At 55.0% G+C, this 23,162-nt stretch overlaps 1 protein-coding gene across 1 annotated transcript; it reads right to left on the bottom strand.

The window, feature by feature from the left end:
- Positions 1-1,717: 1,717 nt before the first annotated feature.
- Positions 1,718-22,783, bottom strand: RAB8A (RAB8A, member RAS oncogene family). The gene is made up of 8 exons (XM_043467192.1): positions 22,482-22,783; positions 17,083-17,143; positions 14,769-14,829; positions 10,562-10,639; positions 8,219-8,308; positions 7,590-7,655; positions 6,034-6,084; positions 1,718-3,066 (listed from the first exon to the last, which is right to left on the bottom strand). The coding sequence occupies exons 1-8, from the start codon at positions 22,603-22,605 to the stop codon at positions 2,974-2,976; spliced, it is 624 nt and encodes a 207-aa protein (XP_043323127.1). The 5' UTR covers positions 22,606-22,783; the 3' UTR covers positions 1,718-2,973.
- Positions 22,784-23,162: the final 379 nt, after the last annotated feature.

Genomic DNA, 23,162 nt, shown 5'->3' with positions numbered 1-23,162 from the left:
AATTCATTCATTTGCTCATTCCACAGACACCGGTGAGCCCCACCTGTGGGCACCACGCTAGATGCTGGTGAAGAAGACAAAAGAGATTCTGTTCTTGTCCTGTTGGAGCTCATTATGGTCCATGAGGAGACTGATGCCACCCAAGTCCACATGCAGGAAAGGCTGGCGGAGAAGCCAGCAGGGGAAGTGTGCTGGGAGAGGAACAAACTTGGCAGGCTTGCAGAGCAGACAGGCAAAGTATCCAAAAGGTGGAGACAACCCAAACATCCATCAACGGGTGAACGTAGAAAAGATGTGATCCATTCACACAGTGGAACATTACCCAGCTGTAAAAAGATGAAGTGCATGACTGAGCCCCAAAACTTTATGCTGAGTGAAAGAAGCCAGATGCGGGTCACACAGTGTACGATTCTATTTATATGAAATGTTCAGGACAGGCAAATCCAGAGACAGAAAGCAGATTAGTGGTTGCTGGGGGCTGAGGAATGGGGAGTGACTGCTAACGGGTAGTAGGTGATAAAAATGTTCTAAAACTGACTGCGGTGATGGTTGCACAACGCTGTGACTACTCACAACTACTGAACTGCACACTGGGGTGGGTGTATGGTATGTGTATGAATTACATCTCTCTAGAGCTGCTACTGGGAAAGACACTGATGCTGGGAAAGATTGAAGGCAGAAGGGAGCAACAGAAGATGAGATGGTTGGATGGCATCACCAACTCAATGGACATGAGTCTGAGCAAACTTCGGGAGATGGGGAAGGACAGGGAAGCCTGGCGTGCTGCAGTCCATGGGGTTGCAGAGTCGGACACAACTGAGTGACTGAACAAAAGCTGTCATCCAAAGAGCCAAGATATGTGGCTCAGTACGGGGGAGATGGAGCTGGGAAGCTGATTCTCCACATGCCACGTCATCAAGATCTTTAGAAACAAGGAAAAGTAATGACTCTGAGCGAGAGGCTGACACAAGGTGAGATGAGGGGCTTAAGGACCCCACGTGACCTGGCTGGGAGTGACCGGTGGGAACCTGGGGCATTATGGAGCAAATACCTTACAGCACAAAGCTGTTAACTTGGATGACTTGTTCCATGTGAAACAAGAGGTGGGCTTTTCTCTTGGGAGATGAGTAACAATGCTAATGGTAATGAATCAGATGACAACAGAAGGCCTCAGCAGCTGGCCAGGGATGTGCCCTCTCATGGACTTTTCAGAGCCATCCTGCAAGGTGGAGACCATGATACTGTCCATCTTACAGATGAGGGAACTGAGGCTCAGCCCCTGGTTGAGTGGTGGGTCTGCAGCAGGATCTCCCCATAGGTGAGGAAGGGGGCTCGCAGTGAAGTGCTCAACTTGGCAAAACATGTCAGCAGGGACCAAGAGAAGCCTGGTGGCATGGCAGGGTGAATGTGGACAGAGCGGGTTCAGTCGAGGGCATGAGGCTGGCAGGGAGCGTTCTGTTTTCCTCTGCTGTATGTGTATGTGTTTGGGGGGTTGGAAAGCTTATTTTCCCAAGTCAATCTTCGTGTAATTGTGTCACCTCCTCAGAGCTTGGGGCTACCTTCTCCAGTCTGGGTTAACCTGCTGCCTCCACTTTGATCCCATCCTGACCTGAGGCCCCTGCTGACCTGGGCTGTGTTTTAAATAGCAGGCATCCTGTGAACACAACGTGTGGCCACATCCGTGTACCTACACGGAAAATGCGGACATAAAGATCCGTTAGCTTTGAAATGAGCTTTAATTGGTTTGGTTTCCGTAAGTGCATTTATCGACGTAAACAGAGCAGGTTAAAGAGATTTCCAGGGGAGAGCAGACTATTGCTGGTATGTTGGTTTTAATTCAAAAAAGAAAGAGAAAGGCTCCCTGGTGACACCCCTCTAACCTGGCGACCTGGTCCCGGCTGCCGTCGCTCCGGGAACTTAAGAGCTGTTGAAACAGCACTGGGCAATGACGGCAGCTGAAAACCCACCCAGACTGCTCTGCAGCCCGGCCCCGCAGGCCACCCTGCGCTCTCGGTGGGGAAGGGTATGCGAGTGTTATAGATCACCTGGGTCTGCCACTGTAAATCAAAGACGGAATCACCTCCTGACACTACGGATATGGAAAAATAAAAATCTCTAGAAAGAACGTCCAATTCGGAGACGACGGGAGGAGGAAGAGGAGTGGGCGCCCCGACGGGCGGGCCGAGTGGAGACGGCTTGAGTGGGGGCCCCGAGGCACGCACGGGGAGCCCTCGGAGCTCAGGTGGGGACTGCTGGAGAGGCCTGCCGGCCGAGCCCGAGGCCCGGCTGGCCCAAGGGACCAGACCTGGCTGTAAACAGGAAAGGCCACGCCATGCTTCTTTCCTCAGGACTTCCTTAATTTGTGCTTCCCTTTGGTCTGACAGTTAAAATGTGACGGGATGGGGGGGGGACGGGTGGGGGTGGGGATAATGGCTTCTGTCACTTGTCCAGAAACCGAGAGGAGAGGTGACAGTGGGCGTCGGACGCGCGGGGCAGGTGCTTCCCGGCCTGACGTGGGTCATCGTGCTCAGCATGCGGAGCCGAGCACTCCGGGAGCGATCGCCGGCCTCGGCGGGGGCCTTGCTTCTGCTGCAGGGGGACGTGGATGGTGGACGGGCTTCCCAGTGGGGCTCTGGTTGTCGAGGCCCAGAGGCGGTGGCCTGCTATGTGGGCTGCTACTGACGGCCACGCCGCGACTCCATCTCTCTCTCTCTAGTTACACGCTGTGTGGACCCATTCAGCGGACGTCGCAGGAAAGACAGCAGGTTCTTTTCACTCATTCCATCTCCAGAGTTGAAAAAGATCAGTTGCTAAAATAAACGATTTCTCGATTGTGTTCTGGTGGCCGTGGGCCCAGTGGCCGCAGCCGCGGCTGGGGGTGCTGGAGGGGGAGGGCCCCGGCTGAGTGAGGGGCTCACTCAGGACAGGCACAGTCAGCTGGGCCGAGCGAGGCTCAGAGTAAGGCGACACTCCTCACAGAAGAACACATCGGAAGAAGCTGCTCCTCTTCTGCTGGTCCGGGGTGATTTTGACTCCTTGGTTGCTCCCCTGGGGGCTGTTGCCTTCCTGAAATCACAAGGGGTTTTCTGGGGTTACAGCCAAGCAACATGAGCTCTATGCCCCTCAATCAACCAGCCACTGTATCCATCTGTCACCTTCCAGCCAACCGTCCACCCGTCTCCTTCCGTCCAACCACCCACTCCCTCCCATCCATCATCCATCAAACTCCTTCCATCCAACCCTTTCCAACCAACAATCCACCCATCTCCTTCCTTCCATCCAACCATCTTCCATCCCCTTCCATCCAACCACCTGCTCGCTCCCATCCATCGTCCACATACCCCCTTCCTTCTTTCCATCCATCTCCTTCCAACCAACCATCCCAACCTTCCCCTTTGATCATCCATCAATCCTTCCAGCTGTCCCCTCCAACTGACAACTCATCTTTCAAACACCCATAGATCTGCTTTTCATCTACTACCCATCCATCACTCCTTCTAACCATGTATTCCTTTAAACACTCATTCATCTACCCATCCACCCCTTTCCAACATCTTTCCAACCACTGATTCACCCACCTCACACTCTTCTCCCCCATTTCCTTCTTTCCAGTCACCCATCCTTCCCTCCTTTCTGTTTGTCTACGCATCTGTGCCGAGCACCTATCAGTGAGGCAGCTGAGGGGCAGCGAAAGCCTCTGCCTCTTGGGACGTGAAGGTGCTGGGTTCCGGGTCCCGCTGCCGCTCACACCCTCTGGCCTCCCTGTCCCCGTGCCAAGGCTCCGGCTCCCACCTCTCCCCACGGTTCGCCCTCCGCCCTGCTGCGGGCGAGGCATGCCCTCAACTCAAGCCCTTCTGAAAACCCATCAGGGCTGCTGCCCAGGATCTGAAGCCTCTGATCTGGCCCCTGCCAGCCCTGACATCTGAAATCCTATTTTTCCCCCACATGTTTGGAAGGGTGCAGGCACTGTTTCTTTGACTAATTTCTTCTCATCTTTCAGCTCTTAGGTAAAATCTGAATTTATTCAACAGTAACTGTTGAATGTTACAACAATGCCCAACTTATACAATGTCCCATGTCAATTACATTAAAAAAAAAATAAAAAGACCGACAGGAAAGGATCTGGGGCTGCCACTCTGAACATAAACAAACGTAGTAAGAACTGGACAGAGTTTAACTGTTGGTGATTTGCAACTTAGTTAAAAAAAAAAAAGAAATTACATAGATTATCGCTGAGCATCAGCATCTCATAATCTAGATTATCGCTGAGCATCAGCATCTCATAATCTATGCCTTGGAAGGAAGCAACCAACAGGCCTGTATGAAAAGCACAGGCAGGGACGTTCCTGGTGGGCCAGCGGTTAAGAATCCACCTTCCAAGGCGGGGAACGTGGGTTCGATCCCTGGTAAGGGAACTTAAGATCCCACATGCCATGGGGCAACTAAGCCTGTGCGCTGCAACTATTGAGCTTGTGTACTCTAGAGCTCATGCTTTGGAGGAGGAGCCTACGTGCTGAAACTAGAGAAAACCTGCGTGCCACAACAAAGATCCAACGCAGCCGAAATAAAACGTAATAATCATACAATAAAATAAAAAATGAAAGCATAAAGTGTTGTCATGATGCCCAGTGTAACTCCCAGTGGGTCCAAGTGAGTCAGAACGGTGGTTAAGAATCAAAATTTTACAGTTATATTGAAGAGGAAAGAATTCTAAGAAAATTACAACTGTAAGAAAATTTTTCTAAAAGTACGTCGGCTTACATAGACTGTTTCCTGTTTTGGCTAAAGAGCTGCTACTCAGTCGATCATGTGCTCTGCAATTCAATTCACAGCATCTTAGAATTATGAAAGTGACACTCATTTTGAAGCAGATGTGAACTACTTGCATGGTGTTTTGTGTTGGGCATGCAGTCCTGTATGACCAGACGTAGAACGGGTCATAGAGTGCGTCAAGCTCTTGTGTCAGACAACAGGAAGCATCACTTGGCAGGAACAGAATGGTTCCTGGAACAGAGGCCCCGGAGCAAGGCTCACGACAGCATTTCGGTGCTGAACATGCCCCCAAAACAGTTGAGCGTCCGGACTCCACCAAGAAAGCACTAGTGATGCCGAATGCTTGGGACTACGAGACTGCTCGTGTGGTAAACCCACAAGCTGGAAGTGAATGAAAGGGTATGAGGGAGGGAGTCAGGCAGGACCTCTTAGAGGCCTCAGAGCCCTGGGAAGCACTGAAGGCCGGCACAACCTGCAGACTGAGGCTGGAAGGAAAAAGGCTGTCGACCTGCCAGACTTGTCAGGATGGAAAACCAGCAGCTGTCAAGACGCAAGCCTTGCTTGGGGGCCTTGCGACTCGGTAGACTGTGGTTCTCGGCCTGCCTGGCGGGTTTTTCTGCAGGAGGCCCTCCATCTTCCTGCGGGCTTGGCTCCTGAGAGGGAAGGAAAGGGCCGTGTGTCCCCAGCCAGCTGGTGGGCTTAGTGAGCTGTGCCTGCTACTGAGTAGCTCTGGGCCAGAGGAAAGATGAAGCTCATGATGGACTTCTCTCGTGGCACAGTGATATGAATCCGCCTGCCAATGCAGGGGACATGGCTTCGATCTTCCATCTGGGAAGATCCCACATGCTGTGGAGCAACTAAGCCTGTGTACTACAACTACTGAGTCCACTCACTGCAACTACTGAAGCCCTCGAGCCTAGAGCCCGTGAGCCACAGCAAGAGAAACCACCGAATGTAATGAGAAGCCAGAGCACCATAACTTAGAGTAGCCCCCGACTCTGCAACAAAGACCCAGTGCAGCCACATAAATAATAAAATAAATGAATTAAAAACAACAAAAACAACAATGTCATTCTTTAAAAAAAAAAGATGAAGCTGATGAGCAAGCTCCGGGTGGATGCCCCCACGCCACCTGCTAACTCGGCCCCCTTTCCTAGCGATGCCCTCCTAGGTGCAGCCCTCAGGGGCAGGGCCCCGCCCAGGGGTGGATCACACCACTGGGGGCGATGCCGGCCAGTTTCAACAGGGACCCCCACTCACCAATTTTTTATCCATTTTTGCTTTGATGTCTCTGGCGAGAGTGTAAAATGCCTGTGGAATAGGTACATGGTTAGCACCCTGGGAGTGGGAGGTAGATGGGGGCTGGCTGGTTCCTGGCCCCTGCCATGCAATGGGTGTGTCTCAACAGCGAGGCAGGGTGGTAACAGTGTTAGGACAGAGACCCAGGCATGGGGCTCACCTGCCCATCCCCATCTATCTCCTGCCACTGCAGGGACACCCCCGCTCACCCAGACCACCACTTCCCCTGAGCCAATGATCCAGGGAGGTGGGATCACCCTTGATTGGTCAGAGAGGAAACTGAGGCTTGGAGGGGGCCCAGTGACTTGTCCCAAGGCAGCCAGGGGCTCACTGACTCCTCGCGCTCTCAGTCCTCGATCCCTGTGCTGCCTGCTCTGCCCTGCTTCTAACAGTCAGGGGCAGGGCAGAAAGACAAGTGGCTCCTTGGCCAAACAAGCTTCATTTTGGGTCGCTGCCCTGAAAGGCCTGGGAGGTAGGGTCAAAGGTTTACCTTCCCAGGATGGGTGAAGGCTCAAGCTGACCTGATCCCAGGCTGCTGCTGGTGCCAGCCTCCTGACCATGTATTCCCCCCACACCCCAATCTGGGCAGCACTCCCAAACCCCACTCTGGCACCAACCCTGCCCCGAGCCTAATACAGGGATGAATCAGCCTTTGCATGTGCTGTCAAGGGCTGCTGGTCTGGGGAGAGGCAGAGTCTCACTGAAAACTCGTTGATGTGGTCAAGTTCTGCTGTGGAGGGGGTCTCAGGGTGCCAGGGATGCCCAAATGCCCAAAGTGGTAGGCCTAAGGGCCTGGGGGATGGCACAGGCCTCCTGGGGGAGGGGCCACATGGACTTGTCCCTGACGGGGAAGGGAAGGGGGATGGGACCATGGTAAAGGCTTGGAGGAGGGCATGGCACAGGGGGCCAGGGTCAGAGAGAGGTGGGCGGGGCCTGAGCCACAGGCAACACACTGGCTGGGGCCAGCTAGGGACGGCTTTCTGTGCCTCTTGTAGGTGGCTGAGGTCGGGAGTGGCGTGGAAGATCCATTCTGGAAAGATTTCAGAAGTGGTGGAATGGAGCAGAAGGCAGGGTGCTACAGGGCTGGTGGAGCGGAGAGGAAGGCCTGCCTGGGCCAAGTCTTGGGCAGGGCCCCCTGCTCTGGACGGGCGGGCGCTGTGAATGAAAGCGCGAACCTGGAGGTGAGCCTGGGCGCCAGCCGGGAGGATTCTCTGCGTCTCGGTCCCCCCACCTATAAAACTGCGCCTGCTCCCCAGCACGGCCCGAGAGCCAGTGAGATTGTGTCCTAGGTACCCAGCTGGGACTGGCCCCTGCTGGTGTCGGAACAAGGGGGCGATCCCCCCAAACTGCCTGGGCCTTGCAAGGGGCCGGGCACGTGGTGCTGCTCAAGGCGAGCCTCTCAGTCATCAGTCTAGAGGCCGAGGGAGGCTGTGGCCAGTCCCTGAGACACAGCCTCCTTGGAGGGTGCGATCTGACCCTCGGCCCAAAGGGGCTGGTGCCGTGAGCCTGGGACTCACGTTCTCCACGTTGATGTTGGCCTTTGCGCTTGTCTCCATGAACTTGATTCCATAGTCCAGGGCCAGCTGGGAGGGAGACACACATGTGAACATCAGCCGCTGGGTGCCCTGAACCCCGCACAGCACCCTAAGCAGGTAGCGGTGAGAGAGCTGAGACAGAGTGGGGCCTACGCCCTCCAGGCCCCAGCAGAGAGTAGGCGGTGAACGTCCCTGGCAGGAGGGTCGAGGGGGCCTGGCTCAAACCACGGCTCTGTTCTCTGCCCCTCTGGCCTCACAGGGACCCACACGATGCTGTGTGGGAGCCGCAGAGCACAGCAGGAAGCCCTCGCTGCTTTCAGTCTTCAACCTGAAGCCTGGCCGGGCATGTGCACCCACCTTCCCTTCCCAAGGCACAGGCCCAGACGGCCAACTCAGTTGTGTGCCTTAGCTGAGCCTAGCATCCCAGGAGGGCGGGTCGTCTTTGTTCATAAAGATGGTAAGGGATTCCCCCCTTCTAAAGCCTGTCCCCCAACCCCCTCGGGAGGCCCATCTGGGGCAGGGCAGGGCTGGCCTCTGTGCAGGGAACTCTAGACCCTGAGGTCCCTCTGCTCCACGGTACCTGGCTATGCCAAGCTGGTCACCACACCCACCTTTTCTCCCCGTTCCTTGGAAACTTGTCTCTTGTCATTCACGTCGCACTTGTTCCCAAGTATCATCTTTTCGACGTCTGCAGAGGCGTGCTGGGGAGGGGGGCAGGTAGGGGAGGGGAGAGGTGAGGTCGGACTGGACTGTGGACCCACTGCCAACCTGTGCCCCAAGATCAGAGCGGTGTGATCAGGACGGCTAGACACACCCTGAACACAGGGCAAGCTGAAGCTCAGAGAGGCCGAGAGGCCTGTCCCGTGTCTCAGAGCCAGGGCCGAGCGCAGGGTTCTGCCTGCCACCCTGACCAAGTGCGTACTTTCTGGCAGCCAAGGACGCCTTCCCTACGGGCTCTATCAACCAGGCTACTGTGCTTGTCCTTGGACTGCTGGCGGTGTCTGGCCTACGGGAGGCAAGTGAGGTGGGGGTCCTGACCCCTGCTCGCCTCCTTCTTCCCTGGCTCCCCCGCCAGAGGCGTCCGCCGCTGTCTGCGCGCTGTCTGCGCGCTGTCTGCCTGGCTCCAGCTCCCCTGCTTTGGGCTCGATACAGGCTGTGCTCAGGGTGGTCCTCGCCCTTGGCAGGTCACCAGCCGGGTGCTCTGCCTTAAGGGCATTTCCTTAACTCTGCCCTCATGCCTGAAAGGGATTCCCTGGTAGCTCAGCTGGTAAACAATCGGCCTGCAATGCAGGAGACCCTGGTTCAATTCCTGGGTCAGGAAGATCCGCTGGAGAGGGGATAGGCTACCCACTCCAGCGTTCTTGGGCTTCCCTGGTGGCTCAAACCGTAAAGAATCCGCCTGCAAAGTGGGAGACCTGGGTTCAATTCCTGAGTTGGGAAGATCCGCTGGAGAAGGGAATGGCTACTCACTCCAGAATTCTGGCCTGGAGAATTCCATGGACAGAAGAGCCTAGCAGGCTAGAATTCATGCGGTCGCCAAGAGTCAGACGTGACTGAGTGACTTTCACTCTCACTTCATGCCCGAAAATGGTTCCTTCCTCCATCTCTCCTCTACACCACACAGTGGGCCTCACTTCCTGAAGGACTGGGCCACGAGAGGCCCTTAGAGATACACCAGTGTGCAAACTATGACAGGAGGATTTCAAAAGGTCCCTAAAGCATAGGAAATGGAGAGCTACCCAGACCCACGATCGAGCCTATCTAGTTTCTCAAGGAGGGAAAACAAGAGTGGGCTGACTTCACAGTCACTCACTTTAAAAGCAGAGACATCAGAAAAACAGGAGGGTCTGAATCTCAGCTCTGCCACCCACTGACAGTCTAGTTTTTCACCACTCTGATCCTGGGTCTCCATTTTGGTGTTATAAATGAAGTGATAATGTTTCTTATCTTTAAAAGGTGGGTCAAAGGTGACTAAAGAAAACAGAACCTTTCTGTTCTCAAAAATATAATTCTTTTTCAAAAAGTGTGTGTGCTTTTTCATTCGTGCACAAAACAGGTTTAACATTATTACTTTAAATAAGTAAGTAAATACATTAAAACAAAAAATAAATAAATAAAAAAATAAAAGGTTCTTCTTGCTGTAGCTTAGATCTGGCCTCAGAAAAATGCTCGCCGCTGCTCCCAAATGTCCTACTAACTGGATCTCTTGCCTACTGGCCGGAACAGAGAGCTTCCAGAGACTGGTGCGAGGCCCCCTCCTGCCAGCAAACGTGGGGTCCTCAGCCCAGAGCAGCTGTCCACAGATGTCGACTGTGCTGTGACCTTCAGCCCTAGCTTCACAGGTGCACAAAGTTCTCAGATCGGAAGCCTCACCCGGTGAGTCATCAAAAGCCACAAGTTTGTCATTGGGGGAGGCTTTGGGGGTGAGGGCAAGCTCTTTGGAGAGCAGGAAGATGACCACACTGGTCTTGGGACCGGTGGGGCGGGAAGGGGGGCCTAGGGGTTCTCTTCCCTCAGGGCTCAAGGTCTCCTCCCATGGGCTGCTGCGGGGCCAGCACTGCTGGCCTGAGCACAGGTCCCTCCTCCCAGCTCACAGCTGGCTCAGTGGCAGCTCAAAGTCCGGCCTGACACGCCCTCACCACACCCTCCAAGTACAAAGGTCATGCCACTTCGAGACCCTTCCTTCTCTAGAAAGCACTGAGTGCTCACAGACACTGGGTCTCCTTCCTTGATCTCGAGGTCGCCCAAACCAGACAGCCCGGCTGGGGAACAGGCTCTCGGGGCTGCTCCGTGACGAAGCCACGCTTGGGTGGATTCCAGGGTCGACTGTGTGGATTCCCGTCCCTCCTTGTTTCTAGCGAGTTACCTCCAGGTGCCTCTGTGCTCAGGGATCTCATGGGTAAACCAGGGCGCTCCGAGACGCAGATGCATGGGAGGGGGTCCCAGAGACTCACCTCTTCAATGTTCCGAATCCAGTTCCGGATGTTATCAAAGGACTTCTCGTTGGTGATGTCGTAGACCAGCATGATGCCCTGAGCAGGGGGAGACAGACACACAGGCTCTGGACAAGCTGCGAGCTCTCTCGGGGGGAGGCCCCAGCAAGGCGGGCAGCAGGGACCCCGACAGGACACCCTCTTGGACCCTTCCTTCTGCTGGGCTCCAGCACCAGCCTCTCCCTGGTGGCCCAGGCTGCAGTCCTGTTCCTTAGCCACCGATGTGACCCTTCCTCCAGAAGTCCAGATAGCACTACCCTCATGCTTACAGAGGAGCCCTGCGGGCAGGAAAAACACAAGCCCGCATGCCTTGGCAGCCAGCGAGGGCCCAGCGGCTGACCTCCCACCCTCGCCTCCTGCAGCCCCTGCTCTACAGACTGTGTTCCGAGGTCCTGATGCCCACCGCGCTCCCCCTCTTGCCACCCGTGGCGACGCTCGGTCTCTTCCACGCCCACTCACCCTGCACCCCGCCGAGTCTCCTCCCAGACTCAGCCAGGGCCGCCGCCTCTGGTCATCCCAGCATCCCCCTCACCTGGCGCCTGCCGTGAGCTGGGCGCTGTGACAGGCCTCCCCGAGCCACAGGCTTGGGCCGGGCGGCCCCAGTGTCCCCACTGCGAGAATGGGGACCCTGGGGCTGCAAGTGGGGGCGGGGGGGCGGCTAGGTCCCTCTCTCCAGACACACGAGAAAGGAAAGGGCACAACTGGGGTCTAGGCCTAGGGGGGCAAACCCTGATGCCCGCGTGCCTTCCAGCAACCCCACCATTACTAGGCTGGCTTCAAGCCCTGGGGCAGGCAACGCTGAGGCCTCTGTGGTTCTATAACCAACGTGTGAGCAACTCGGAGGCAGTCCATGGGCTCTGAAACAGGTGCAAAGGGAACCCGTCTCCGCTTGAGCCTACAACCCGCCACTGCCAAGAAGGACAAATACCCCACTTGATAAAAGAGGAAACTGAAGTGCAGAGAGACGTGACCTTTATGATGCCAACCCAGCTCTGATGGAGCTGATGACAGGAACCTCCCTGGACTCTCCACAGGATCAAGCAGTGGTCAGGGCCACCCTGCGACAGGCCCCCTGCCGCCCTGGACATCCCCGCAGGGCATGTGGTGAGCCAGCCTGCAACATATCTCCAGCTCCTGTGCGGCTCGGCCCCCGGGTTCCGAGGCACACGGCCCCTGCTGTCCTGCCCAGGCCCGGCTCACTCCATTCCCTCATCTTACATGCTTCCCTGGGGGGTCAGCGGTAAACAATCTGCCGGTGACACCACGCAGGGGACCTGGGTTTGATCCCTGGGCCGGGAAGATCCCCTGGAGAAGGCAATGGCAACCCAGTCCAGTATTCCTGCCTGGAGAATCTCATGGACAGAGGAGCCTGGTGGGCTACAGCCCACGGGGTTGCAAAGAGTCACACACGACTTAGTAACTAAACAACAACCACCACCTGCTCCAGGGGCCTAAAGCCTCCGTTCACAAGCGCTGGTGCTGGCTAAGACGTCTCTAAGGCCACCTGAATTTGCAGAGTAAGAACGCAGGCCATGTGTGCTGGGCAGATAACCACAGGGCGAGGCCGTGACAAAACCACAGAGAGGGCAAGCAAGCTGCTGCAATTCCCAATCCCCGCTGGGACTCTGAGGCTACATAAAGTGGCCTTATAGCCCACCACAGCCACGACTCCTCAAAAATGCCATCTGGGAACCTTCATCCAGTGGTCTCTTGCGGAAACTAAATGGAGATTGCGGACAGGAAGACTTGAAGGAACCTTTAGTGGCTGTGATGTGTGCCACGCTCCAGCCAAGCTGAGCGTGAGGAGACTGGCGGGTGGACACTCTGAATCAAGCATCAGTGGGGCCTCTACCCACGGGGCTAGAAACGCCACAGGCCTGGGAGGCCTTTCTGCTCCTTTATTCAGGGACTGGCCCCTCTGATGGCCTAGGATTCCGCTGCCACCACTGCTGGGTTGGCGCCATGGATGCAAGATTCCAAGGTCCCAGATTTTTACCTGTGGTGGCTTGAGAGGGGGGTGGGCAATGAATACAACTCCATCAGGAGGCACAGGAGTCCCTGGAAAACATCTGTTGTTGCTCAGTCACGTCCGACTCTTTGCAACCCCATGGACTGTAACCTGCCAGGCTCCTCTGTCCATGGGATTTCCCAGGCAAGAAGACCTGCTTACATTCCCACAGAAGGTAAAAGTCTTCTGTGTAAGAAGTGGGTTGCCACTTCCTTCTCCAGGGGATCTTCCCAACCCAGGGCTCGAACCTCTGTCTCCTACATTGGCAGGCAGATTCTTTATTGCTAAGTCATCAGGGAAACCCATAACACAGGATCACTCTGTTTCAGGTCCTTCCTGAAGTGCCCCTCAAGGCTCCAAGTGAGCATCTCTCTGGCCTGTTTGGGCACAGCTCCTCAGATCTGTCTGCAAGCTCACAACCAGACATCAGATGCCCGATGCTCCCCAATCTTTGGTCCAGTGCCACAAGGACAAAGAAAAGGTGATGATGGGGTGCAGTGGTGGCAATGTTCCCTGCCCTATCCTTTATGGTCCCCACTGGCTGTACAAGGCTCTGGGGCCCCTGAAGTGCGGCAGGTGGGACTGAGGGCCTGGGTTGCCAACTTTAACAGATTTAGATTCAAATGGCCACACACAGCTGGCAGCGTCCGTATGAGTTAGCGTAGGTCTGGGAGGACACGGTCATCTTGGGGCTGGACAGGGTCTCACAGATGGCTCAGTCCTGCCTCGTCAGGAGCTTGCTGAGGACATGAGGGCTGGGAAGAGCCAGTCACTCACTACCGGCCCATTTATCTTCTGTGTGAATTTAAGCAGGGCCTAAAATGGTGCCGAGCCTCAGGCTCCTCAACTGTAAAATGGGGATGATCACGGCACCTACACACAGGGGTTTATGGTCAAGACCTAGGCCCCCTGCCAGCTGCAGAGAAGAGCTTGGTGAAAGGGGCGAGTGGCTGGTGGGTGGGGGTATTATTTCAGCCCAGAGAGGGACAGGGTCTGCCTGAGGCCACACAGCAAAAGCTCCCCCAGGACCCAAGTGCCCCAAGACCTCTGCTGTACCAGAAGACAGCAAGGTGAGGGGAAAATTAGTAAATTAATTTTAATGAGGAGCACTAAGGTTGCAGCCCACATGATTGAGTTTCTATTATGTTCAGGTGCTGTGTGGGATGCTCTAAATACTTAATGCTTCTATTCATTGCTGCCGTCCACCGGCATTTCCCAAGCTCCTCGCACACTCAGTTTGGTCCCAGGCATCGGGCATGTGCCGGGGACCCAGAGGTAGCCCAGCCCTCCTGGAGCTTATGGCCTCGTGGAGGAAACAGGTCTAAGCAGCTGACTGATGGGGTGCACCGTGGAAAGGATGGGGCAAAGCTGGAGCTGGAAATGGGGAGCTGGCCAGAAACTGCCTGGGACATTCCTGTTCTCTGCCTGGGACAACTGCCTGGTATGTTCCTGTTCTCTGCAGCACTTTCCAAGTAAGGAGAACGCGCTCAGAGAGCGACCCCGGTGGCCGAATAGGTCTTGGGGAGCTTCCTCTCACCCCCCGCAGCCCCTGGGCACCCTGCTTTGTATACATTCCTCACAGGCGCGGGGCCTGCTTGGGGATCGTGAAGACAGGACCCTGGTCCAGGTCAGGTTGCCCTCTGCATCTGATTTGGGCCTGCCCTGGGGAAGGTGCTTGGTGAAAATATTTGACGGATGAAGAGTGAGTCCCCCCAATCACTTCATCCCGCCTCAGGCCCAGGAAGCAGATATAACAGACAACCACCCAGAGCAAGTCAGCTCCTGGAAGATCTTCAAGTTTTCGGTAGCAAATTCCACAGAGACTGACGTGGGCCACATGAGTGCTCCTCAGCGTTGGGGCATGCCAGCTCCGATCTACCTGACCTCACCTGGAAGAACCGGCTTCCTGAGTCTTCCTTCATTCCTGGGGAATTAGGTTTCCTTAAACCCTGCTTTGTCTCTGGAGCTGGAAGGGGATGCATGGACAAGGGGAAGAGGTGGGGCACAGGGCTTTCTCCTAAAACTAACCTGGGACCAAGGACCCCCAAGGAGCCAGACCATGGGCTCCTCAGAAACCCCCTGGTTTCAGTATCTAAGGACAAGATGTTCATTTGACTTGAAAGAAAAAAACCCCCAAACCCCACGCAAACCAATACATACCATTGCACCCCTGTAGTAGGCCGTTGTGATCGTCCGAAACCGTTCCTGACCAGCTGTGTCCCTAACGAGAAGGAGAAGAAGGGACGTTAGTGGTGATGCAGAACAAGAACAATCATCACAGTGTAACGAGGGGCTTTTACCCAGGATGGATGGACAACCAGCTTTCTCACGGGTCATCATCTTCTGATTCATGACTCTGCTGCGGGGCACCACCCCCCATTATTATAGAGAAAGAAACCAGGGCCAGGGCAGCTGTCTGATGTCTCCTGGCTGGGGATATGGCAGAACGACTCCTCTTCTATACCCTGTCTTCCTGGGGATTCCGCCCCCCCCCCGACCCGCCCCAGGTTTCTGGGCCACAGAAGAGCCAAGGTTGGATGGTATTATTTGTGAGAATCTGGGGCCAGGTGCGTGGAAGGGGCTGGTCAGGTGGCAGGGGAACACAGCCCTCGTTGGTGGGCTGAGTTAGGGGAGCCCTGAGCAGCTCAGGAAGTAGCTCCATGCTCACCATCTTGGTGGAGACCCCGGGGGAAAGGCCTTTCTTGTGGGTACGGTGGCGACACCTGGGTCAGATACGCCCCTGCCCAGTCTAGCTCCTGGCACAGAGGGTATTCAGTATTCTGTTTGAAGGTGACGACTGGCCGGTGGCAGAGCCAGAGCAAGACCCCAGCTTTTGTCTCTGGGCCCAGGGCTCCTCCTGTGACCCTGCACCACCCTCTGCTCAGGGCTCAGCATGTCTGGACCAGACAGACACACCTGATTTGGGGCCATGTTGACTTTTGGCCACCAAGAGCAGGTGGCGTTAGCAGTTATGATCAGTTATTTTACAGCTGTTCTAGAAGAGCTTTAAGAGAGTCATTAACCCCAATGTGATTGCTAAGAGCGAAGCAGGAGGAGGGGGGGGAAAAGAAAGCAGAACTCTTGCTCGCTGCTGCAGTGTCCCTTTGAACTTGGGCACTGAGGCTGCCGGGGAGCCAACGTGTTGTAAAATACAGGGACTTGAACGGCCTGTAGCTTACGAGGCGGCCAGAGACTGGCTGCCTCCTGAGCTCAGGAGGATCAGTTAGGCCACACCCAGATTTCAATTCTGAAGTCGGGCTCAGAGGTGGAGACCCCTGAAGTTGAGGGGACCCGCCAGGCAGGTGGGGCAGCGCTCAGCATCTGAGACTTGAGCTGGGGACACAGCTGCAGGGAGGGAGCTCTGCAGCGCATCTCACGGCCCCCATCCCACACACAAGCACGTGCCTGGACTGGAAGGACTGAGTTACCCTCCCAGATGGGACCTCTCTCTGCGTGGTTCAGGGTTTGTGTTTCCCCTGCGAGTGACGGGGCTGCAGGGTGAGGCCCTCCTACATCTGACCACCTGAGTCCAGCCTTCCTAGGGCGGTGGCCTACAGACCACAATGCGTGATGGGGACTCACAAATTCTGATTTTATGGAGCACAGAAAGTCAGTCCCAGGTGAGCTGAACAGAAACAGATCTCACCGTTGGTCTCAGCTCATTTTTGGTTTTGGGGTTTCAGGTCTGCATGTTAGGAAGTGAGGCCTGGGTGTCTCCAGGACAGAAAAGAGGAAGTGATGTCAGGCCTCCTTCATCAGCTGACGGGCTCATGGAGAGGCTGGGCAGGCCTATCCTGCAATTCTGGTGGCCTTCACTGCTGCCACGAGGGTTCTCTGTGAGCTCAAGGGGAACAGGCTGCTCTGAGGCACAGTGTGCGCCCACATGTGAACTGGGACTGGTGGCTATGTCCTCAGAGGGGGCGGACACCAACTCTAAGCCCCATCAGCCAGCAGAGCACCGTTCCTGGGGCTTCTGTCGGCTCCTCCTTTCTTTTTCTGGCCATATAGCTAGGGATATGGGGCTTCTCTAGTGGCTCAGATGGTAAAGAATCTGCCTGCAACGCAGGCGACCTGGGTTCAATCCTGGTCGGGAAGATCCCCTGGAGAAGGGAATGGCAACCCACTCCGGTATTCTTGCCTGGAGAATTCCATGGACAGAGAAGCCTCATGGGCTGTAGTCCATGGGGTCGCAAAGAGTCAGACACAACTGAGCGACTAACACTCACGTTTCTGGGTATGTGGGATCTCAGTGCCCTGACCAGGGATCGAACCCATGCCCCCTGCAGTGGAAGTGCAGAGCCTTAACCACTGGACCACCAGGGAAGTCCCTTCACCTGGGGCTTCTGAAGAATGCCCAAAGTGTTTGTGCTAGGCACAAAGAGATGAGAGCCATGGTCGGGGGGCGGGGGGCACCAGGAGCTTCCAGCTCAAAGCACTTGCTGGCAGAGGGGCTGATGAAGGCCACAAAGCTTACCATATCTGTAGCTTAATTCTCTTGCCATCGAGCTCTATGGTCCTAATTTTAAAGTCAATTCCTGAAAGAAAAGAAAAGACAAAAAGGCACATCACTGTCCGTGTCTTTCCCAAGCTGCATCTACGGCAGGGGCTGCCAACCTGTACAGTAATAGCTGCCACAGTCTCGGGGGCACCTGCCGGCGCTGGACATGCAGGATCTCTAAACCCCTCAAACAAATCTAGAGATGCCCGGTGAACTTTCTCCTCTCACAGGAGGGGAGGCTGAGGCTTAGAGAACGGAATGGAGCTGCACAGAAGAAAGCTGGCGAGGTGCAGGGCTGGCGGGCAAACCCAGGCAGCTCAAGTGCCAAAGCGTTGCTCTCCTCCCTTCCCTGGTTGGTGGCCTCATGGAGTGGGTGCCAGAGCCCCCCACTTCCTGCCACCTGTACCTGGCTCTCCAAGCACAGCGGCACCAGGCCGAGATGTACCCGATGCAGACGGGCTGCTAGCACTCACGTGTACAGGTCCTTCTCTGTGAGTGGTCCCCACCCTGCCTGTCAGCCTGGCAAACGCTGCTGAAAGCTGCCCTCCCAAGAAGCCTTCCTGACCCTGCCCTCCTTCTCTCCCACCCTCTGGCCCTAGGCCCCTTTCCCCAGCACCAGGGCGACCTCTCAGCCTTCCTAACTGCCCTCCAGGCTCTCCCACCACTGTCCCCTCAACGCCCTCCCTAGCTTCCAAAACACACACTCGACCACGTCACTGAGCTAACCTCGGCTCCAAACCTTCCAGTGTGTTCACCAACACGAGTGGATAAACAAAACGCAGTCCGTCCCTACAGTGGTCTATTACTCAGCCCTAAAACGGAACGGAGCACTGACACGCCGCTACGTGGATGAACTCTGGAAATAGGACATTGAGTGAGAAGCCAGACATGAAAGGTCACACAATATATAATCCCGGTCACAGGAAACATCCAGAAAAGGCAAATCCAGAGCGACAGAAAGGAGATTATTGGTTGCCGAGGGGTGTGGGGGCTAAGATTGACCTAGGGGTGTGGGTGTGTCTCTGTCATAATGAAAATGTTCTCAAATTGACTGTGATGATGGCTGTACAACTCTGTAAATGGGTCTGAAGCCACCGACTTATACACTTTAAATGGGTGAGTTGAATTATATGTCAATAAAACTTTTTTTTTTTTGGTCACGCCATGTGACGTGCAGGATCTCAGTTTCCTGACCAGGGACTGAAATGAGACACAGCAGTGAAAGCCTGGGATCCTAACCACCAGGCCACCAGGGAACTCCCCATAATAAGACTGTTTAAAAATTTCCCCCAACACCTTTCAGTGGCTTCCCACTGACTCCTTGGCCCCAGAATAAAGTGAAAACAGTTGCCCAAGGGCTCTAAACCGGTCCCCTTAGCTCCCATGGCTCTCAGCCTCCTCTCTGGCCACACCGCCAACGCATGTTTCAGCCTCAAGGCTTTTAGGGTTGCTCTTTCCCCTCCTGGAATGTTCTTTCATTCCATGGCCACCTGGCTCCCTTCTCCCTTCACTCAGGTCTCTGTTCCAGTCACCTCCTCAGGGAGCCTTCCTAACCATCCTCTCTTCTCCAGCCTGCTTCATCTTCTTCACGTATTATCCCTGACATTGTTTATTCGCTCCATGAAGCTAGGAACAAAACATGACGATCTGAATGGCCTGCGTGGAGGGGTGACAGCTAAGTCCAGTCTTTGCCCCTAGGAGTTTGTTCTAAATCTCTACCTGTGGGGATTTCCCTGGTGTCCCGTGGCTGAGACTCTGCACTCCCAATGCAGGGGACCCAGGTTCAATCCCTGGTCAGGGAACTAGATCCCACATACCGCAACTAAGAGTTCATGCCTCAATTAAGCCCTGGTGCACCCCAATAAATCAATCAATATATACATAATTTTTTAACCTCCACCTGTGAAACTTTGAGACTGAGGTCTGGCTTGACTCCTTAGAACCTAGGGTTCATGTGTGTGCACTCAGTTGTTCTGTCGGGTCGGACTCTTTGACCCCATGGACTGTAGCCCACTAGAATACCTGTTAGTGATTCTCCAGGCAAGAATACAGGAGTGGGCTACTATTTCCTTCTCCAGGGGATCTTCCTGACCCCGGGACTGAACCTGGGTCTCTTGCATCTCCTGCATTGGCAGGTACATTCTTTAACCACTGAGCCACCTGGGAAGCCTAGAACCCCGCAGGGGATGCTAATTCCATCCTTGCCTGCCTCAGGAGCTGTCCTGTGGACGAGAGGGAACGTAAGCCTGCATCTGAGTACTGCCCTTTAGAACGTAAGCTCCAGGAGGGCAGGTGTTCTTTTATTTATGATTGTATCTCCAGGGACAAGCGCAGCAGGGTTGAGTATGTATTTGCTAGAAGCTGATCACCCAGTCCTGCACACAAACTTTGACTGCAGGCCTAGTTAACAGTTCCGCTTCCTCCTGATCCATTCAAGTCACCCCTCGCTCCTACACTGAGCCAGATTCCTGGTGTGCAGCAGGAACTGGGGAAAAGATGGCTGCGTGAAAAAAAAAATGAAGAGCAAGGGATCTACGTGGTGCTGCATGGTTTAGCAAGCACTTTCACATACGTCATCCACCTCCCTGAAGGAATGAATCAATGGGGCCCTAAGGAGAAGTCAGGGGTTGAGCCAGTTGGGGAGAACCAATTCCAGGAGCCACGGGGCCAAGTTCGCACCACAAATAATCGATGGAGTTTATAAGAGCAGGCTTTGGCAAAACGTAACCTGTGTAGAAAATGAACAGCCACTTAATCCCCAATCTATAAAGAAAATACAGCGGTACGCTCAGTGCCAAGCGCCTCTATGCATTAGGCTATATTTCAGGACTAAGCCACATGCACGTGGCTTCTTAAAGCATTCTTAAAGTCTTCCTAAAACATCCCCTGCTCCTGTTACACATGTGTGTATGTGTGTGTTAGCTGCTCAGTCGTGTCCAATTCTTTGCGACCCTATGGACTGCAGCCCTCCAGGCTCCTGTGTTCACGGGATTCTCTAGGCAAGAATGATGGAGTGGGTTGCCATTCCCTTCTCCAGAGGATCTTCCCCATCCAGGGATCAAACCCAGGTCTCCTGCATTGAAGGCAGATTCTTTACTTTCTGAGCCACCAGGAAAGCCCACATACATGGGAATGTATGAAATCAAGAAGCACTGTCCAATTGACAGAACTCCAAGTGCCACTCTGTTCTATCTGCCTCTTGGGTTTTACTAACACACCAAGTTTAATTAGGAAGTGTAAACTTTACAAGGCCTGAGTTATGAGGCCATAACTTCAAGGTCATGGGGAATTAAATTTTCCTAGAAAACAGAGGCCAGCAGGAAGGCTACACATGTAATGAGGATCCCGGGGTGGGGTGGGGGGGCGGGATCCTGGGTTTAAGTGCCACGTCACCGCCTTAGATGACCTTGCCCAAGTTACATCCTCACCTGTAAGTGGAGGCTGGCCTCCTCAGAGACTAGACTGGGTTTTCCTGTCAAGAATTAAGAACCAAACAAAAAACTCAACCCCCAAATTCTCACTAGGAAGGTTCTGACTCTGGGAAACCGAGGTCTGGACTGAGAGTGAGCCACAGTCTACCAGGAGTGAAGATCACTTCCTGATTGGTGGGGATGCAAAGGGAAAACCCCAAAGTCTGACCTTGGTGTTAGGGAAGGGGGAGGAACCAGAAGGACCCGTGTCCGGGGAAGAATGCTGTCACGATAGGAGACATTGTGCTTCCTCTAGGTGGCCACTGACAATGGTGAAAGCCCCCTATTCACTGTACAGTTCTGATCCTCCACCATCCAGGCGCTGGCCAAAACAGAGAACACCACTCCTAAACTGAATAAACAAGGCTCGGAGATGAAGTGCTTGTTCAAGGGTAAACAGCACCTGGACATCAGAATAATGACTGACAGTCCAATTCTCTTCCCATTTGGCAGCTAAGTGTCTTGCGAAGTGCAGCTCTGGAAGAAGGCAAAGATGGAATCGGCAGCTCTCTATGTGGATTAGGGAGATAAGGCACACATGGATAAAGCAAAGTCCATTTCCTACGTTTTTTCCCCCCAACTCCTGGGCTTAGTGATCTTTCTCCCAGTTCCCCACGCCACAGCAAGGCTGCATAGTTTGCAGGCCATCGGTTTGATGGATGTTACTTTCAGGTCAAACCCTTTCATGTGGACAATGGTCATTTTTGTGGGCTGGGGAGAAGTCAGCTCCACTTTCATGGATGTCAGAACTGAGAAGCAACAAGCCAAGTCTGTTCTACCACAATGTGGGTTGGCCCCGCAGGCAAGGGCTGTTCTGCAAAGTGACAACCAGTGTCCTGGGCCGAGCGATAGGGAAGTCAGGGCTGTCAGTGGCAGCGGCTGATTTTGGTTTCTCACTGAAGCTTTTATCTGGCATCCGCCTCCAGATGACAGGTCCCAGAGCAGACAGCTATCAATCGCCATTTCTGTCACCCTCAAGTGGGATGGAAGGCTGAGCACGGGCAGGGAAAGTCTCTGGACTCCCTCTCACCATTCCTTCTAGAAGAAATTCATCCACAGGGGAAACAGGTCAGGGAGAGGGGTGCAACCCCCGAGTATTCCAGAGGAAAGAGGAGGAGATGTCTGGGTTCGAGTCCTGGCTTTGAGATGGATCAGCTGTGCTTGTCCTGGGGATGAGTGCTCACATCTCTCTGGGATGGTTGAGCCTTGAGTTCTGGGTTCAGACATAAAGTGAAAGTGAAGCTGCTCAGTCCTGTCCGACTCTTTGCGACCCCATGGACTGTAGCCTACCACGCTCCTCCGTCCATGGGATTTTCATACATATCTGGGAACAAATACTATCCTTGCCACCTGTAGACGGTGTGACCATAGGCAAGTCTAGTGTCCTCTGTGAGCCTCAAGTTCCTCATCTGTGAAACGAACTAGTAACAGCACCTAATACAGAGCATTGGGAAGTGTGATAATGCACCATAAAGCGCCTAGCACACAGTAAGTGCGTAATAAGATCAGATGTCACTTGTCGCTGTCTTTTCCCCATGGACAAATTCTCCATGCCTGTTTCCAATTAGTAAGACGAGGAGACCAAAAACTGCTTCAAGGGCTGCTGTGAAGACAGAACAAGACGACGGGGGCCAAGACCTCAACCAGGACATATATTCCCTGAGCAGGCTGAGGGTTGGGGCCTCAGTCTTCCCATCTGCAAAATGGGCACCTGGTCCCCACTCCCTCCCATGGCCGGGGAACCCCCAAACGACGATGCAGGCGACTGCTCTTTTCCCCTCTACCTCCCTTAGATCCTCTGAGGTCCCTGGTCCATCCCGCCCGGCCGCTCCCTCAACCCCAGCTCCTCAGGGGCGCGCCCGGTCCGGGCCTCTCGCGCCCCCGGCCGCTCCCCAGCCCCGCTACCTATGGTGGAGATGAAAGTGGAGTTGAAGGCGTCCTCGGAGAAGCGGAACAGGACACAGGTCTTCCCCACCCCCGAGTCCCCGATCAGCAGCAGCTTGAACAGGTAATCGTAGGTCTTCGCCATATTACACTCTCTCCCCGACGGGAAGTGCTGCTAGCGCCTCGCCACTGGCCGCTAGCCCCGTCCATCAGCGCCGATCCCGCCCCCGATTGGCTCCTGGCCCGACGCGCGTCACTGCGGCTGACGCCAGCCCCCGCACCCCGCCCGCCTCGGGAAGACGTGGGGAAGGGGCGAACTGGGCGCAAAGCCGGAAGCGACCCAAACGCGCCGCTCATTGGCCGGCGCTCAGGACAAGGCGAGCTGCGATTGGCCAGCGGTGAGAAGTCAAGAGGCTTCAAATAGGGCCAGGGAGAAGGCGTGGCACCCCCTGTCCCCGCCTTCTTCCCTCTACTCTTGGGCGGCCCCGCCCCGCGATGGGATGGGGACGAGCCGGGAGCTTGGTCAACGGCTCCGCGCGCCCTCAAACCAGGGGCTGATCTGGAGCTTGTGCGCACGCGCGCCGGGAAGACCGTTGGCGCCAGCAGAGGGCGCACGCGCGTGGGGTCTCTGGCTCCCGCGCTCCAAGACCCGCGCAGCCTCAGTTGGCGCCCGGACATGTGCTGGGAGGCAGCGTGGATGTG

The sequence above is a fragment of the Cervus canadensis genome, chromosome 4, assembly GCF_019320065.1.
Source record: "Cervus canadensis isolate Bull #8, Minnesota chromosome 4, ASM1932006v1, whole genome shotgun sequence".
Lineage (NCBI taxonomy): Eukaryota > Metazoa > Chordata > Mammalia > Artiodactyla > Cervidae > Cervus > Cervus canadensis.
Note: the sequence above shows the minus strand (reverse complement) of the source record. Positions and strands in the feature narration are given on the sequence as shown.

Coding starts and splice junctions, on each gene's coding strand:
- RAB8A (XM_043467192.1), bottom strand. CDS start 22,605: ATGGCGAAGACCTACGATTACCTGTTCAAGCTGCTGCTGATCGGGGAC. Junction 14,830..17,082: donor AGAATTAAGCTACAGATATG/GTAAGCTTTGTG, acceptor CCTTCTCGTTAG/GGACACAGCTGGTCAGGAAC. Junction 6,085..7,589: donor CCAACATCAACGTGGAGAAC/GTGAGTCCCAGG, acceptor CCTATTCCACAG/GCATTTTACACTCTCGCCAG.